Source organism: Bufo gargarizans, chromosome 2, assembly GCF_014858855.1.
Source record: "Bufo gargarizans isolate SCDJY-AF-19 chromosome 2, ASM1485885v1, whole genome shotgun sequence".
In the NCBI taxonomy this organism is placed as follows: Eukaryota; Metazoa; Chordata; class Amphibia; order Anura; family Bufonidae; genus Bufo; species Bufo gargarizans.
Window position 1 is genome coordinate 677,309,937 of NC_058081.1, and position 18,244 is coordinate 677,328,180.

The 18,244-nt window shown below is 46.0% G+C and overlaps 1 protein-coding gene across 1 annotated transcript in view; it reads right to left on the reverse strand.

Annotated features, from left to right (window-relative positions):
- Positions 1 to 2,777: 2,777 nt before the first annotated feature.
- The window catches only part of LOC122926287 (beta,beta-carotene 9',10'-oxygenase-like), a 135,519-nt gene continuing 120,052 nt past the window's right edge, over positions 2,778 to 18,244 (reverse strand). Inside the window, exon 12 of the mRNA XM_044277660.1 lies at positions 2,778 to 2,897. Coding sequence (XP_044133595.1) covers positions 2,778 to 2,897 — 120 coding nt within the window. The remainder of the gene's footprint in view (positions 2,898 to 18,244) is intronic.

Consider the following 18,244-nt stretch of genomic DNA (forward strand, 5'->3'; position numbering starts at 1 on the left):
AGTTTAGAAGCAATTCTTAAAATTTTTATGAAAATTTCCAAAACCCACTTTTTAAGGACTAGTTCAGGTCTGAAGTCACTTTGTGGGGCTTACATAGTGTATACCCCCATAAATGACCCCATTATGGAAACTACACCCCTCAAGTTACTTAAAACCAATTTTACAAACGTTATTAACCCTTTAGGTGTTCCACAAGAATTAAAGGAAAATGGAGATGAAATTTCTAGATTTCACTTTTTTAGCAGATTTTCTATTTTATTAAATTTTTTTCTTTAACACATTAAGGGTTAACAGCCAAACAAAACTCAATATTTATTACTCTGATTCTGCGGTTTACAGAAACACCCCACATATGGTCGTAAACTGCTGTACGGGCACACGGCAGGGCGTAGAAGGAAAGGAATGCTATACGGTTTTTGGAAGGCAGATTTTGCTGGATTGGTTTTCTGAACGCCATATGTTTTTTATTTTTCTACCGATCGTCTTGTGCAGGGGCTCATTTTTTGCAGAAAGAGTTGAGGTTTTTATTGGTACCATTTTTGGGTACATAGGATTTTTTGATCATTCATTATTACACTTTATGGAACAAGGTGGCCAAAAATTGGCTGTTTGGAACAGTTTTTTTTTTTTTTACAGCGTTCATCTGAGGGGTTAGGTCATGTGACAGTTTTATAGAGCAGATCGTTACGGACGTGGCAATACCCAATATGTATACCTTTTCTTATTTATTTAAGTTTTACACAATAATAGCATTTCTGAAACCAAAAAAATGATGTTTTAGTGTCTCCATAGTTTGAGAGCCATAGCTTTTTATTTTTTGGGCGATTGTCTTAAATATGGGCTAATTTTTTGCAGGATTAGGTAACGGTTTGATTGGTACTATTTTGGGGTATATACGCCTTTTTTGATCGCTTGGTGTTGCACTTTTTGTGATGTAAGGTGACAAAAATGGCTTATTTTTTTACAACGTTTTTATTTTTTATGGTGTTTATTGGACGGTGTTGATGATGTGATATATTTATAGAGATGGTCATTACGGACGCGGTGACACCTAATATGTGTGTTGTTTTTTTGTTTTGTTTTTTATAGGAAAAGGAAATTAATTTTTTACATTTTTATTTATTTATTTTTACTTTTATTATTTTCACTTTTTTTTTTTTATCAGTTCCCTCTTGGATCTTGAAGATCCAGTGGGGCTGATGGTTGTACTATACTTTGCAATGCTCTTGCATTGCAAAGTATAATACAATCAGATGCCTGTAGGTGGCAGCACTGGACGCCTATACCATGGCAACCGGACGCCTTTGCAAAGCGTCCGGTTGCCATGGCAACCATCGGGCGTTGCGATCGCAGCAGCCCTGATGGTTGAGAGAGAGGGAGCCCTCTCCCTCTATTAACCCTATGGATGCCGCTACTGCGGCATCTATGGGGTTACAGCAGTGTCAGCATAGAGCTGACACACACTGCTGATGGCGGCGGCTCAGGAATGGAGCCGCCGCTATCACACACAGAAGGGGGACCGCACAGATCGGGGGCTTCAAGGGGGCACGGGGGCTTCAGGACACATTACCGATTACCGATTTCAGGCTCTGATCTGCAGACCGCAGATCAGAGCCTGAAACCGGCATTTTCTTCACACCGCGATCCGATTAGTTAGTCTGCACAGACTAACCAATCGGATCGATTGCCGGCAAGGGGCCACTCTGATTGGTCCCTTGCCGGCATTACTGCACTGTATGCTGTCCGTGACAGCATACAGGGCAGAAGCTTTAATCCAAGCGCTTTGCAGCGCTTGGATTAAAGAGCTGCCAGAACGTATATATACGTGGTAGCTGCACGGGGTATGTGCAGCTATCACGTATATATACAGATTCCAGTCGTGAAGGGGTTAAGCCACATTTGCAATTAGTGTTTATAATGTCAGCAGAGATGAGGAGCCTGTCTGCTCCCCAGATGATGGAAAAGACAAAAAATCCACAGGCTGCTACTAGAGCATCTCAGCTTTGTACAGAAAAAACGATTACATATTGTTTATAAAGACTCATTGAAAAAATGTTTTTAACTCAAAATAGGTACAATGCAATAATTAGAAAAATGTCCACAAAGGTGTTAATTTTTTTAAAAATTTTTTTATGACCCCATTTAAATTACCATAATGTGTATTGTAAATTGTGAAGAAAAAAAATCCCACCTATATCGAGAACGAAGGGGTACAAAGTGGTGGCTGGAGGACTCTTGTCACCACCAACAGCTCTCCCCATAGAAGTGAATAGGAGAGCACAGTGCATGACCGGCCAACGCTTCCATTCATGTCTATGGGCCCATCGGAAATAGCTGAGCCAGCCCTTGGCTGTTTTCAGTGGCCCCATAGAAATGAAGGGAGGATGGCTCAGTTTAAGAGATAGGTGAGAGATAGGACCCACACCTATTAGACAATGGGGGCATATCCTAGTGTTATCCCCCCATTGTCTCAGATAAGACAACCCCTTTTAATGACCGTGATCAGAAATATCTCCAAGCAGAAAATCATGTCAATGCGTCAGCAGAAAATCATGAAAAACAGAACAACGGACACAGAATAAAACAACGGTTGTGTGCATGAGGCCTATTGAAAACTGACCCATTAAACACGGAGGACACCTGAAGGTGAAACTCATTTATAGGCAGGAACACATAATCAGTGCAAAATCAGAATCCTCGATTAAAGCTTAAAGATGTGAAACAATAATAGTAGATACATATTCATTGCATAAACATTGGTCAGCCGGTGATTGAGCTCATTGATGTTGTGGCATAAATAATCCATGGAATCCATAAGGCATTTGTACAGGAACTTCAGCTCGGCCGATCTCTTTGAAGTTTTTGGCATCTAAGATAAGTAAAAAGGCAGTTTTTTCCTAGGAAGTAACAAAAAGGTACACATTATTAAGAGTCCTTTGTAGGTGCGGGACAAGCTTTTCTTTGGTGCACAGGGCAGGGGACAGAATGCATCCCGCCACCCTTAGTCCATGGAGTTTGGCATAGTAACTGTAGTCAGATGTGAAATAATTAAAGGTTATGTACACCTTTTGTACAATTTTTTTTTATTTTTTACTATTGCATTGTACTTATTTTGAGCTAAAATTATTTTAAGTTGGTCTTTCTTAAAAATATGGCGTCCTTTTTTCTGTACAGAGCTGACTTGCTGTAGTAGCACCTTTTTAGAGATTTTCGTTTCCCTCAGACCAGGAGCTGACAGGCTTCTTATTAGTGTTGAGCGAGCATGCTCGGCCGAACACCACGTGTGCGCTCGTGTCAGTGTATTTAAATCTAATTTAGCCTCTATTTCTATGCAGAAGATCGCTGTACAGTGAGGGGAATCCCTCAGTGTGAGTCTGCGGCTTAGGAGTCCCTTCTCTGACTACATACATAGCTATGTCTATATATGGAGTCAGTGCTTGGGGACACCCCAGTGTCTAATCTAATTTAGCCTGTATTTCAGAAACGTTTCTGCTGGGATTCAAACTCACAACCTTCTGCATTAGAAGCAACTCACTTAACCACTCAGCTACAATAGCTGCATAGCCAGTTACTGTATTTTTCGCCCTATAAGACGCAACCCCCCCTCCCCCCAAAAAAAGTGTGTGTGGGAATGGCAGTGCATCTTATGGGGCAAATGCTGCCATTTTTAATTTGCCCTGATACATCGCCGATCAGCAGGGAGGGAGGCAACTTGTGTTGGAATCGCAGTGGGGCCCGCTCACAGCAGTATTTATTAAGTGAAGTCATGGGTAAAGCTTTGTTATGGTATAGCAATCCTCCTCAGCAGTAGCGCACGTAGTACTCACTACGAATCTCCCGTAGCAGGCACGCTGGCCGGTCAGCTGGCTGCTCCCCCCACTTTATGAATGAAGCAGGCGCGTGACAGAGTGAGTGACGTTACGCTGCCGGCCGCCCTGCCTGCTACGGGAGTTTCATAGTGAATACTACTTGCACTACTGCTGCAGAGGATTGCTATACCTTAACAAAGCTTTACCCATGACTTCACTTAATAAATACTGCTGTGAGCGTGGCCTGGTGTAATAGAGTTCAGTGACTGCACCGGGACCCACTGCGATTCCAATACAAGTTGCCGGCCTCCACCCCCTGTATTGGGGGGGGGGGGTCACTATTTACCCAAGGACAGTGTTATGGGGGGATCTGTGGATGACACATATGTAGCATAAGATGCTATATATGTGTCATCTACAGATTCCCCCCCCCATAACGGTGTCATCCACAGATCCCCCCCCATAACGGTGTCATCCACAGATCCCCCCCCTATAACGGTGTCATCCACAGATCCCCCCCCCTATAACGGTGTCATCCACAGATCCCCCCCCCCCCTATAACGGTGTCATCCACAGATCCCCCCCCTATAACGGTGTCATCCACAGATTCCCCCCCCCCCCATAACGGTGTCATCCACAGATCCCCCCCATAACGGTGTCATTCACAGATCCCCCCCATAACAGTCCACAATCCACAGACCACCATTAGTTCAAAACCCACCAAAAGCACACCTTTTGGTTCAAAATATTTTTTTTATTATTTTCCTCAAAAACCAAGGTGATGCACTTAGGGCACATTATAGGGCGAATAATACGGTAAAAAAAAAAAAAAATGAGACTTCTACTGTAACCTATACAGTAGAAGTCTCATATTTTATGTTTTAGTGACTGGCTATATAGTGTAGTGGTTAAAGTTCTGGGCTATGATGCAGAGTTCAAATCCTGTCACAAACTTTTTCAGAAATAGAGATTAAATTAGATTTATGGGAGTATATAGTACAGCGGCTGCAACCTCCTATACCACCTGGATGTGGTGCACAACCCTTGCGGCCTACCCTTGGTCGCAGTGGGGAAAAAATTGATAAGATAGATAGTCAGGGGGCACTCAACTATCTAGAACCAATGGATATTGTAAATGTATTCAAAGGATTTATTCACATTAAAATGATTACATTCACATTTAATAAAACCCTAAGGGCTAACACAATAATAAAAAGCGCCAATGCATTGACATACTAAATAAAACTAGAATAAATCTCTAAATCGACCACTGGCTGAATAAATATCTCTGTAAGGAAGTATAACCCATACATATGCACAGTCGTATATTTGGAGAGTTCTTGGAGGGGCAATGGTCTGCAAATTGAGGATTACTATGGCTGTCCTCACATTTCAGTCATGACAGACCAGTGTGTTCCAGTCCTCAATATAGAATAAATGAATAAGTGCTACTCCGCAGGAGGTTGGATGGATAGTCTATGTAGCGGAGGTGAGCAATATTAGGTAGTTGTAATGTGCCAGTGACCCTTAGGCTATCGGTAAATAGCCGGACTTTGGTGTGGTATTCAGTCTTTTGTAGTTCGGACTAACATGTCCGATCAGGGTAAATGTGTAGATAGATTAAATGTATATTATCACGTGTATTTAGTACATTACCCTTCCACACGTCATATACGATGGTTTTGATCCTCCTAGACCGAATTCCTATCTTCATGCGGTCAGGACGCCAACTTGGTATGTAGGACCTTCCTGTTGAGACACGTGTTGTCTGGTCACGTCATCCAATATGGGGCGGAGTTTGAAGAAAGTATCGAGGGCTATAGCAGCTGAGCCGCTTATAGCAACTTGTAATGAGGCGCGCGCCTGTTGGTTAATCACTCCGCTCAAAAAGCTCAATCCTTGAAAATGAAGAATTTTTTCAATAAGGTCATATAATATGACGACTTCTTTGGGTCCTATAGCTGCTTATCACCAAACGCGTTTCGGGGTCTGAGCTTGCCCCTTCCTCAGTGGTACCATACTTTCTTCAAACTCCACCCCATATTGGATGACGTGGACACAATAGATTACCTGACCAGACAACACGTGTCTCAACAGGAAGGTCCTACATACCAATGTATAACAGTAATAGTGCCGCACATGATTGTATCTAAGTTACAAAAAATTAATAATGATACAGTACAAACAATGAATAAACTCAGTAAGTGACACCAATATACATCAGCTGGTGTGTATCATCATAATTACATTAGAATAAAAGCAGGAGGGGCAAAGGATAAGACTAGTAACATACCACATAGAACCATCGTACATCCACATGCGGTCAATGGCCAAACTTGGCATCTATCACCTACCAATGCGCAGGCGCCAGGTTGCATCTCAATAGTACGATGTCACGCCGTGCCTGAGGTAGACGTCCCGCACATCACCTCTCCATTCGGATGCAGCGAGACCGGAAGTGACTGCCAGTGTTCCAACGCACATGCCCACATGAGGCCATGTCCGGAAGCGCCATGTTAGATGCTGGCAAAGTAACCCAAAGTTGAGGAAGATGTCGTCGATATATCTCCACCACCTCAGTATCTTACTGCGGTGGTGGGACACATGGATGACATCTTCCTCATAACATCTCATGAATATGTTGGCATAAGTGGGGTCCACATTGGACCCCATAGCCACACCCCTTATTTGTTTGTAAAATACATCCTGAAAAAGAAATGATTCTGCCTCAGAATGATAAAATCACATGTTTCTGCAGTCAGGGATGACAAATCCAACATACGTCTAACCGCCCTGACACCAAGGTCGTGGTCGATCGAAGTATATAATGATGTCACATCAAAAGATGCTAGAATTATAGAATGTGTGTCAGCAAGGTCGACATCCTCCAATTTACATAAAAAATGTGTGGTATCCTGAATATATGATTCTGCCGCACATGCATAATTGCGTAAGATTTTGTCCAAAAAAATGGAGATTTTACTAAAGATGGACTCAGAGCCTGATACAATGGGATGACCTGGAGGGTCGATCAAGGATTTATGTACTTTTGGAAGCACATATAACACCGGTGTGACCGGATGGCTAACAGTACAAAATGTAACAAGATCATTGTCAATGATGCCGGCCATAACTGCGTTGGGTAAACATTTGTTGATTAATCTAGCAATGTCAAAATTGGGGTCGGTCTGGAGTGCTAGATAAACCTGAGAGTCATCAAGTTGTCGTCTGATCTCCGCAATGTATTTGGAGGTATCCAAGACGACAACCGCACCCCCTTTATCTGCGGGTATCACAGTAAGGAGGGGATCATTTCTTAGTTGTTCATTGGCCTCAGGGCCGTCTTTACCAAGGGGCAAAAGGGGCAGCTGCCCCGGGCCCAGTTGCTCCTGGGGGGCCCAAGGCAGCTGCCTCTTGAGCCCTGCTAGCTACTGCCCCGGATGTCAAGCTGTCTGTGTACTTTAACGTTGTGATCTAGGACCTTAATGACATCATCACCATGTGACCAGTAACCTAACAAAAAACTGGAAGTATTTACAGTCATTCACTGTACTCTACCAGATGTGTGGATTTTGTGTGTGTGTGTTGTGGTGGAGGGCGTGATTGCCTGCTAAGGTGTGGGAAGGCGGGATCCAGGGGGCCCAAGTAAATTTTTGCCCAGGGTCCAATCAATTTTAAAGACTGCCCTGAATGGCCTCAATCTCCAACCGTGTGAGATTAGGGCTCTTGAATGTACTTCTATCACATGATGTTTTATAATGTGATAGATCAGACCTGACCGCAGTCATGTAGGCATCAATGGCTGACTCGTTAATCACAGGAGAGAAATTACTCTTAAGAGACGGATTGAGTCTGCCCAATGTGAGCTCACTCAATTGAGCTGTATCAGACCGTGTCTTATTGTGGAACCAGGCTTTCAGCTTAATCCTGCGAGAAAAAGGCTGACAAATCAATATCTAAATCAAACCAATGGAGCCGAATAGATGGACAGAATGTAAGAATCTTGACAAATTAGTCACAGTTATTTCCTTTTTGGCATCTGCGATTTGTCGGCCTGAACACGAATTTTGTTGTTGCGCAATTTTGGAGGTTCGTCGATGTCTACGGCCACCCCGTCTGGTGCGGCCTCTTTTTGGTGCTGGTTGTTAAATCTGCTCCCTAAAAAAGAAGACTGTTCCATTCCTGATATCTGTGCGTTACTTTTTCTCTTTCTATCCTTCTGATTAAAGGTGCCATTTTCAAACTGCCATGAATAGATAGAGCCCCTTTTGTAGTCATCCAAATCCCGGGTCCATTTTGAACGTTTACCTTCTTCCAGCTTAACCTTTAGTTTGGACACATACAGTGATACGTTGTCAGAAAAAAGAGTAAATTCCTCAGGGGACAAGGAGGTCTGTAGTGCCCGTTCGATTTCACCCATCTCAACAGCTGTAGAGGATAATTCTTCTTGTATGTATTGTATATTCAAAAGAATAAAGTTCAGAGAATATCTGTTGGAAAGAACTTCAAGTTTCTTGAAATAAACAGAATTGTTAAAAAACAGGTTAGTTCGGAGATCTGATCTCATGCCTCTAGGTATCCTTTGGGCCTTGTAATATTCACCCAAGATGGTCATATGTAGGCCCAAAGAAGCCATCTTTTTGGATAAAAACTCCTGTTTTTTCTTTAATTCCTTCACTGATGGGGTATTTAAAAAGGTGGCATCTCCCCCAACGCCCTGCATAATATGTTCTGCTTCCTCCTGCGAGTAGGTGGAGCCACGTGGAAATTCAATATCCATAGTCAAAAAAGTTCACCGCTAAAAATAGCAGAAAAAATTGTGCTAAGCCAAACAAGTGAAAATACAAAAGGAAACTGTATTTTGGACAAAATCTTCCGCAATTATGCATGTGAGGCAGAATCATATATTCAGGATACCACAGTTTTTTTTTAATGTAAATTGGAGGATGTCGACCTTGCTGACACACATTCTATAATTCTAGCATCTTTTGATGTGACATTATTATATACTTCGATCGACCATGAAATTGGTGTCAGGGCGGTTAGACGTATGTTGGATTTGTCATCCCTAACTGCAGAAACATGTGATTTTGTTGTTGAGCTCCTATCATTCTGAGGCAGAATAATTTTCTTTTTCAGGATGTATTTTACAAACAAATAAGGGGTGTGGCTATGGGGTCCAATGTGGCCCCCACTTATGCCAACATATTCATGAGATGTTTTGAGGAAGATGTCGTCCATGTGTCCCACCACCGCAGTAAGATACTGAGGTGGTGGAGATATAGACAACATCTTCCTCATTTGGACTGGTGACTGCTCCGAATTGCTGGATTTCAAGTGTTATCTTAAAAGTGTTAACAAGGAGTTACAATTTACCCTTGTACATTAGGACACTGAGATCCAATTCTTAGACACCACTGTCAGATACCATGAGGGACAATTACATACATATCTATTCACTATACCGACTGATAAGAATACCCTCCTGCACTTTGAGAGTGGTCATCCACATAATATGGTGAAGCATCTTCCTTTGTCTTAATTTTTGAGGGCCAAAAGAATTGTCTCTAACCCCGATGTTTTTGATGATACACTTGAGGTTATGGTTGACAAGTTTAAACAGAGGGGTTATCCTCTTAAGTAGGGATAAGCGAACTCGAACTGTATAGTTCAGGTTCGTACCGAATTTTGGGGTGTCCGTGACACGGACCCGAACCCGGACATTTTCGTAAAAGTCCGGGTTCGGGTTCGGTGTTCGTCGCTTTCTTGGTGCTTTTGTGACGCTTTCTTGGCACTTTTTGAAAGGCTGCAAAGCAGCCAATCAACAAGCGTCATACTACTTGCCCCAAGAGGCCGTCACAGCCATGCCTACTATTGGCATGGCTGTGATTGGCCAGAGCACCATGTGACCCAGCCTCTATTTAAGCTGGAGTCACATAGCGCCGCCCGTCACTCTGCTCTGATTAGCGTAGGGAGAGGTTGCGGCTGCGACAGTAGGGCGAGATTAGGCAGATTAACTCCTCCAAAGGACTTGATTAATCGATCGATCTGCAGCTGTGCATCATTGAGCTGCTGAAATTCAATTGCTCACTGTTTTTAGGCTGCCCAGACCGTTTGTCAGTCACTTTTTTCTGGGGTGATTGGCGGCCATTTTGCGTCTTGTGGTGCGCCAGCACAAGCTGCGACCAAGTGCATTTAACCCTCAATGGTGTGGTTGTTTTTTGGCTAAAGCCTACATCAGGGTGAAGCTGTCACACCAAGTGCATTTAACCAGCAATAGTCTGTTTATTTTTTGGCCATATACTACATCAGGGGCAAGCTGCGCCTGTCACCAAGTGCATTTAACCCTCAATGGTGTGGTTGTTTTTTGGCTAAAGCCTACATCAGGGTGAAGCTGTCACACCAAGTGCATTTAACCAGCAATAGTCTGTTTATTTTTTTACCATAAACTACATCAGGGGCAAGCTGCGCCCGTCACCAAGTGCATTTAACCCTCAGTAGTGTGGTTGGTCAAGCTGTCACACCAAGTGCATTTAACCAGCAATAGTCTGTTAATTTTTTGGCCATATACTACATCAGGGGCAAGCTGCGCCCGTCACCAAGTGCATTTAACCCTCAGTAGTGTGGTTGGTCAAGCTGTCACACCAAGTGCATTTAACCAGCAATAGTGTGGTTATTTTTTGGCCATATCCCAGTCTAATTCTGTTAGTAAATCCATACCGGTCACCCAGCGCCTAAATACTAGGCCTCAAATTTATATCCCGCTAAATCTGTCGTTACCGCTGTACTGTTGTGGCTGGGAAAGTTATTTAGTGTCTGTCAAAGCACATTTTTTGTTCTGGGTTGAAATACAATTCCCAATTTAGCAATTTCATAATTTAGTGGTTTCTGCTATATCAGAGCTATTTGAAATCTATCCCTAAAAGGGTATATAATATTCAAGGTGCACATAGGGTCATTCAGAATAACTTCACACACACGCTACTGTGCATTTCCAAGTCTAATTCTGTCAGTAAATCCATACCGGTCACCCAGCGCCTAAATACTAGGCCTCAAATTTATATTCAGCTGAATTTGAATACAATACATTGGGCCAAATAATATTTTTGTTGTTGTGGTGAACCATAACAATGAGGAAAACATCTAGTAAGGGACGCGGACGTGGACATGGTCGTGGTGGTGTTAGTGGACCCTCTGGTGCTGGGAGAGGACGTGGCCGTTCTGCCACATCCACACGTCCTAGTGTACCAACTACCTCAGGTCCCAGTAGCCGCCAGAATTTACAGCGATATATGGTGGGGCCCAATGCCGTTCTAAGGATGGTAAGGCCTGAGCAGGTACAGGCATTAGTCAATTGGGTGGCCGACAGTGGATCCAGCACGTTCACATTATCTCCCACCCAGTCTTCTGCAGAAAGCGCACAGATGGTGCCTGAAAACCAACCCCATCAGTCTGTCACATCACCCCCATGCATATCAGGGAAACTGTCTGAGCCTCAAGTTATGCAGCAGTCTCTTATGCTGTTTGAAGACTCTGCTGGCAGGGTTTCCCAAGGGCATCCACCTAGCCCTTCCCCAGCGGTGGAAGACATAGACTGCACTGACGCACAACCACTTATGTTTCCTGATGATGAGGACATGGGAATACCACCTCAGCATGTCTCTGATGATGACGAAACACAGGTGCCAACTGCTGCGTCTTTCTACAGTGTGCAGACTGAACAGGAGGTCAGGGATCAAGACTGGGTGGAAGACGATGCAGGGGACGATGAGGTCCTAGACCCCACATGGAATGAAGGTCGTGCCACTGACTTTCACAGTTCGGAGGAAGAGGCAGTGGTGAGACCGAGCCAACAGCGTAGCAAAAGAGGGAGCAGTGGGCAAAAGCAGAACACCTGCCGCCAAGAGACTCCGCCTGCTACTGACCGCCGCCATCTGGGACCGAGCACCCCAAAGGCAGCTTCAAGGAGTTCCCTGGCATGGCACTTCTTCAAACAATGTGCTGACGACAAGACCCGAGTGGTTTGCACGCTGTGCCATCAGAGCCTGAAGCGAGGCATTAACGTTCTGAACCTGAGCACAACCTGCATGACCAGGCACCTGCATGCAAAGCATGAACTGCAGTGGAGTAAACACCTTAAAACCAAGGAAGTCACTCAGGCTCCCCCTGCTACCTCTTCTGCTGCTACCGCCTCGGCCTCTTCTGCTGCTGCCGCCTCGGCCTCTTCCTCCGCCTCTGGAGGAACGTTGGCACCTGCCGCCCAGCAAACAGGGGATGTACCACCAACACCACCACCACCTCCGTCACCAAGCGTCTCAACCATGTCACACGGCAGCGTTCAGCTCTCCATCTCACAAACATTTGAGAGAAAGCGTAAATTCCCACCTAGCCACCCTCGATCCCTGGCCCTGAATGCCAGCATTTCTAAACTACTGGCCTATGAAATGCTGTCATTTAGGCTGGTGGACACAGACAGCTTCAAACAGCTCATGTCGCTTGCTGTCCCACAGTATGTTGTTCCCAGCCGCCACTACTTCTCCAAGAGAGCCGTGCCTTCCCTGCACAACCAAGTATCCGATAAAATCAAGTGTGCACTGCGCAACGCCATCTGTAGCAAGGTCCACCTAACCACAGATACGTGGACCAGTAAGCACGGCCAGGGACGCTATATCTCCCTAACTGCACACTGGGTAAATGTAGTGGCAGCTGGGCCCCAGGCGGAGAGCTGTTTAGCGCACGTCCTTCCGCCGCCAAGGATCTCAGGGCAACATTCTTTGCCTCCTGTTGCCACCTCCTCCTTCTCGGCTTCCTCCTCCTCTTCTTCCACCTGCTCATCCAGTCAGCCACACACCTTCACCACCAACTTCAGCACAGCCCGGGGTAAACGTCAGCAGGCCATTCTGAAACTCATATGTTTGGGGGACAGGCCCCACACCGCACAGGAGTTGTGGCGGGGTATAGAACAACAGACCGACGAGTGGTTGCTGCCGGTGAGCCTCAAGCCCGGCCTGGTGGTGTGTGATAATGGGCGAAATCTCGTTGCAGCTCTGGGACTAGCCAATTTGACGCACATCCCTTGCTTGGCGCATGTGCTGAATTTGGTGGTGCAGAAGTTCATTCACAACTACCCCGACATGTCAGAGCTGCTGCATAAAGTGCGGGCCGTCTGTTCGCGCTTCCGGCGTTCACATCCTGCTGCTGCTCGCCTGTCTGCGCTACAGTGTAACTTCGGCCTTCCCGCTCACCGCCTCATATGCGACGTGCCCACCAGGTGGAACTCCACCTTGCACATGCTGGACAGACTGTGCGAGCAGCAGCAGGCCATAGTGGAGTTTCAGCTGCAGCACGCACGGGTCAGTCGCACTACAGAACAGCACCACTTCACCACCAATGACTGGGCCTCCATGCGAGACCTGTGTGCCCTGTTGCGCTGTTTCGAGTACTCCACCAATATGGCCAGTGGCGATGATGCCGTTATCAGCGTTACAATACCACTTCTATGTCTCCTTGAGAAAACACTTAGGGCGATGATGGAAGAGGAGGTGGCCCAGGAGGAGGAGGAGGAGGAGGAAGAGGGGTCATTTTTAGCACTTTCAGGCCAGTCTCTTCTAAGTGACTCAGAGGGAGGTTTTTGGCAACAGCAGAGGCCAGGTACAAATGTGGCCAGCCAGGGCCCACTACTGGAGGACGAGGAGGACGAGGATGAGGAGGATGAGTTTGAAGCATGGTCACAGCGGGGTGGCACCCAACGCAGCTCGGGTCCATCACTGGTGCGTGGCTGGGGGGAAAGGCAGGACGATGACGATACGCCTCCCACAGAGGACAGCTTGTCCTTACCCCTGGGCAGCCTGGCACACATGAGCGACTACATGCTGCAGTGCCTGCGCAATGACAGCAGAGTTGCCCACATTTTAACCTGTGCGGACTACTGGGTTGCCACCCTGCTGGATCCACGCTACAAAGACAATGTGCCCACCTTACTTCCTGCACTGGAGCGTGATAGGAAGATGCGCGAGTACAAGCGCACGTTGGTAGACGCGCTACTGAGAGCATTCCCAAATGTCACAGGGGAACAAGTGGAAGCCCAAGGCCAAGGCAGAGGAGGAGCAAGAGGTCGCCAAGGCAGCTGTGTCACGTCCAGCTCCTCTGAGGGCAGGGTTAGCATGGCAGAGATGTGGAAAACTTTTGTCAACACGCCACAGCTAACTGCACCACCACCTGATACGCAACGTGTTAGCAGGAGGCAACATTTCACTAACATGGTGGAACAGTACGTGTGCACACCCCTCCACGTACTGACTGATGGTTCGGCCCCATTCAACTTCTGGGTCTCTAAATTGTCCACGTGGCCAGAGCTAGCCTTTTATGCCTTGGAGGTGCTGGCCTGCCCGGCGGCCAGCGTTTTGTCTGTACGTGTATTCAGCACGGCAGGGGGCGTCATTACAGACAAACGCAGCCGCCTGTCTACAGCCAATGTGGACAAGCTGACGTTCATAAAAATGAACCAGGCATGGATCCCACAGGACCTGTCCGTCCCTTGTCCAGATTAGACATTAACTACCTCCCCATAACCATATATTATTGGACTCCAGGGCACTTCCTCATTCAATCCTATTTTTATTTTCATTTTACCATTATATTGCGAGGCTACCCAAAGTTGAATGAACCTCTCCTCTGTCTGGGTGCCGGGGCCTAAATATATGCCAATGGACTGTTCCAATGTTGGGTGACGTGAAGCCTGATTCTCTGCTATGACATGCAGACTAATTCTCTGCTGACATGAAGCCAGATCCTCTGTTACGGGACCTCTCTCCTCTGCCTGGGTGCTGGGCCTAAATATCTGACAATGGACTGTTGCAGTGGTGGCTGACGTGAAGCCTGATTTTCTGCTATGACATGCAGACTGATTCTCTGCTGACATGAAGCCAGATCCTCTGTTACGGGACCTCTCTCCTCTGCCTGGGTGCTGGGCCTAAATATCTGACAATGGACTGTTGCAGTGGTGGCTGACGTGAAGCCTGATTTTCTGCTATGACATGCAGACTGATTCTCTGCTGACATGAAGCCAGAACCTCTGTTACGGGACCTCTCTCCTCTGCCTGGGTGCTGGGCCTAAATATCTGACAATGGACTGTTGCAGTGGTGGCTGACGTGAAGCCTGATTTTCTGCTATGACATGCAGACTGATTCTCTGCTGACATGAAGACAGATCCTCTGTTACGGGACCTCTCTCCTCTGCCTGGGTGCTGGGCCTAAATATCTGACAATGGACTGTTGCAGTGGTGGCTGACGTGAAGCCTGATTTTCTGCTATGACATGCAGACTGATTCTCTGCTGACATGAAGCCAGAACCTCTGTTACGGGACCTCTCTCCTCTGCCTGGGTGCTGGGCCTAAATATCTGACAATGGACTGTTGCAGTGGTGGCTGACGTGAAGCCTGATTTTCTGCTATGACATGCAGACTGATTCTCTGCTGACATGAAGCCAGATCCTCTGTTACGGGACCTCTCTCCTCTGCCTGGGTGCTGGGCCTAAATATCTGACAATGGACTGTTGCAGTGGTGGCTGATGTGAAGCCTGATTTTCTGCTATGACATGCAGACTGATTCTCTGCTGACATGAAGCCAGATCCTCTGTTACGGGACCTCTCTCCTCTGCCTGTGTGCTGGGCCTAAATATATACCAATGGACTGTTGCAGTGGTGGCTGACCTGAAGCCTCATTCTCTGCTATGACATGCAGACTGATTCTCTGCTGACATGAAGCCAGATCCTCTGTTACGGGACCTCTCTCCTCTGCCTCGGTGCTGGGCCTAAATTTATGAAAATGGACTCTTACAGTGCTGGGTGACGTGAAGCCTGATTTTCTGCTATGACATGCAGACTGATTCTCTGCTGACATGAAGCCAGATCCTCTGTTACGGGACCTCTATCCTCTGCCTGGGTGCTGGGCCTAAATATCTGACAATGGACTGTTGCAGTGGTGGCTGACGTGAAGCCTGATTTTCTGCTATGACATGCAGACTGATTCTCTGCTGACATGAAGCCAGATCCTCTGTTACGGGACCTCTCTCCTCTGCCTGGGTGGCTGGGCCTAAATATATGCCAATGGACTGTTGCAGTGATGGCTGACGTGAAGCCTCATTCTCTGCTATGACATGCAGACTGATTCTCTGCTGACATGAAGCCAGATTGTCTGTTACGGGACCTCTCTCCTCTGCCTGGGTGCTGGGCCTAAATTTATGACAATGGACTGTTGCAGTGGTGGCTGACGTGAAGCCTGATTCTCTGCTATGACATGCAGACTAATTCTCTGCTGACATGAAGCCAGATTGTCTGTTACGGGACCTCTCTCCTCTGCCTGGGTGCTGGGCCTAAATTTATGCCAATGGACTGTTGCAGTGGTGGCTGACGTGAAGCCTGATTCTCTGCTATGACATGCAGACTGATTCTCTGCTGACATGAAGACAGATTCTCTGTTACGGGACCTCTCTCCTCTGCCTTGGTGCCGGGGCCTAAATATCTGAGAATGGACTGTTCCGGTGGTGGGTGACGTGAAGCCAGATTCTCTGCTATGGGACCTCTGTCCAATTGATTTTGGTTAATTTTTATTTATTTAATTTTTATTTTAATTCATTTCCCTATCCAAATTTGTTTGCAGGGGATTTACCTACATGTTGCTGCCTTTTGCAGCCCTCTAGCCCTTTCCTGGGCTGTTTTACAGCCTTTTTAGTGCTGAAAAGTTCGGGTCCCCATTGACTTCAATGGGGTTCGGGTTCGGGACGAAGTTCGGATCGGGTTCGGATCGGGTTCAGATCCCGAACTCGAACATTTTCGGGAAGTTCGGCCGAACTTCTCGAACCCGAACATCCAGGTGTCCGCTCAACTCTACTCTTAAGCTATTGCAGTCCCAAATTGATAAGGTCCAAGATATCGACAGACGGGATACATTGGAGAGAAAAGAGAAAAAGGGTCCCCATAATAGGATTCCTTTTTATTTTGCGACACACTGAGCACAGTAGTGAGATCAATCGTGTTATTAGGAAACATTGGGGCATTTTGGGAGACTGTCTGAAACAAATTCCTGAATTTAGATCCCCCCTTTATTTTCCTATCAGAGATCCAGGAATTTGCGTGACCAGTTGGTGAGAGCTGACATTGGTGCTGGCCCTGGATTAGTGCAGGGCACATTGGCACAGCGGAGCATGGGATGTTTCCATGTCTAAGCTGTGTCAATTGCAAACATATTTGCAAGGGCAAGACTTTTATACATCCGATGACGGGTGTGAGGTATCCCATCTCTTTTTACCTCACATGCAATTCTAACTTTGTGATTTATGTTTTAAGTTGCCCCTGCAAACTGTTATATGTAGGTGTGACATCCACTGATCTCAAAACAATCACTGATCCACTATCAGGAAGAAACATCAGGATTTGCCCATTCCCAAACACTTCGTAGATAAGAATCATTCTGAGAAACAATTAAAATGTTGGATTATTGATGATCTTCCTTTACCCAGACGTGGAGGTAATAGAATCTTGCTATTAAAAAAAGAAGGAATTGTTTTGGATACATAAATTAAATACTTTGAGACTTTATGGTCTGAATATAGATTATAATTTAGGGGTCTATTCGTAAGGGGCTGGTTGGCCCCTTAATGTCCTTTTTGTATTTTCTGTTCTGTCTTAGTCCTGTAGTGGTGATGGATGTTATACATAGGTGTTCATATCAGATCTTACTCATGATCCTATTCTCTTTCTCTTATAGAATTCTTGATACAAAAAAGGGGAGCAACATGGAGAAGATATTAGCATACTATATGGATGAACATCGTTATCCCATGCCTGTCCAGTATTATGTTATGTCTTTTTCCATTTGTTTGTGCTATAGCCCAGTTTGAGCCTTGATAGATATTTTTATAAGTTGTAGAATATATCCCATAGCTGTCAGGAGAACCCTGTCTTTGGCTGTGTCAGGAGCCGTGTATGGGGCGCCGCTTGAGTGCACGATTGACACGGCAGTGCCGATCGGGCTTACACTGCATGCCCATTATTAGGATGTTGTACCCCCTTGAACAGGAGTGTCCACTTCCTTTTTTTGCTTCCTGCGAGCCGTTATTATAAGAATAGCACAACTTTGGGTTACTTTGCCAGCATCCAACATGGCGCTTCCGGACATGGCCTCATGTGGGCATGCGCGTTGGAACACTGGCAGTCACTTCCGGTCTCGCTGCATCCGAATGGAGAGGTGATGTGCGGGACGTCTACCTCGGGCACGGCGTGACATCGTACTATTGAGACGCAACCTGGCGCCTGCGCATTGGTAGGTGATTGACGCCAAGTTTGGCCATTGACCGCATGTGGATATACAATGGTTCTATGTGGTATGTTACTAGTCTTATCCTTTGCCCCTCCTGCTTTTATTCTAATGTAATT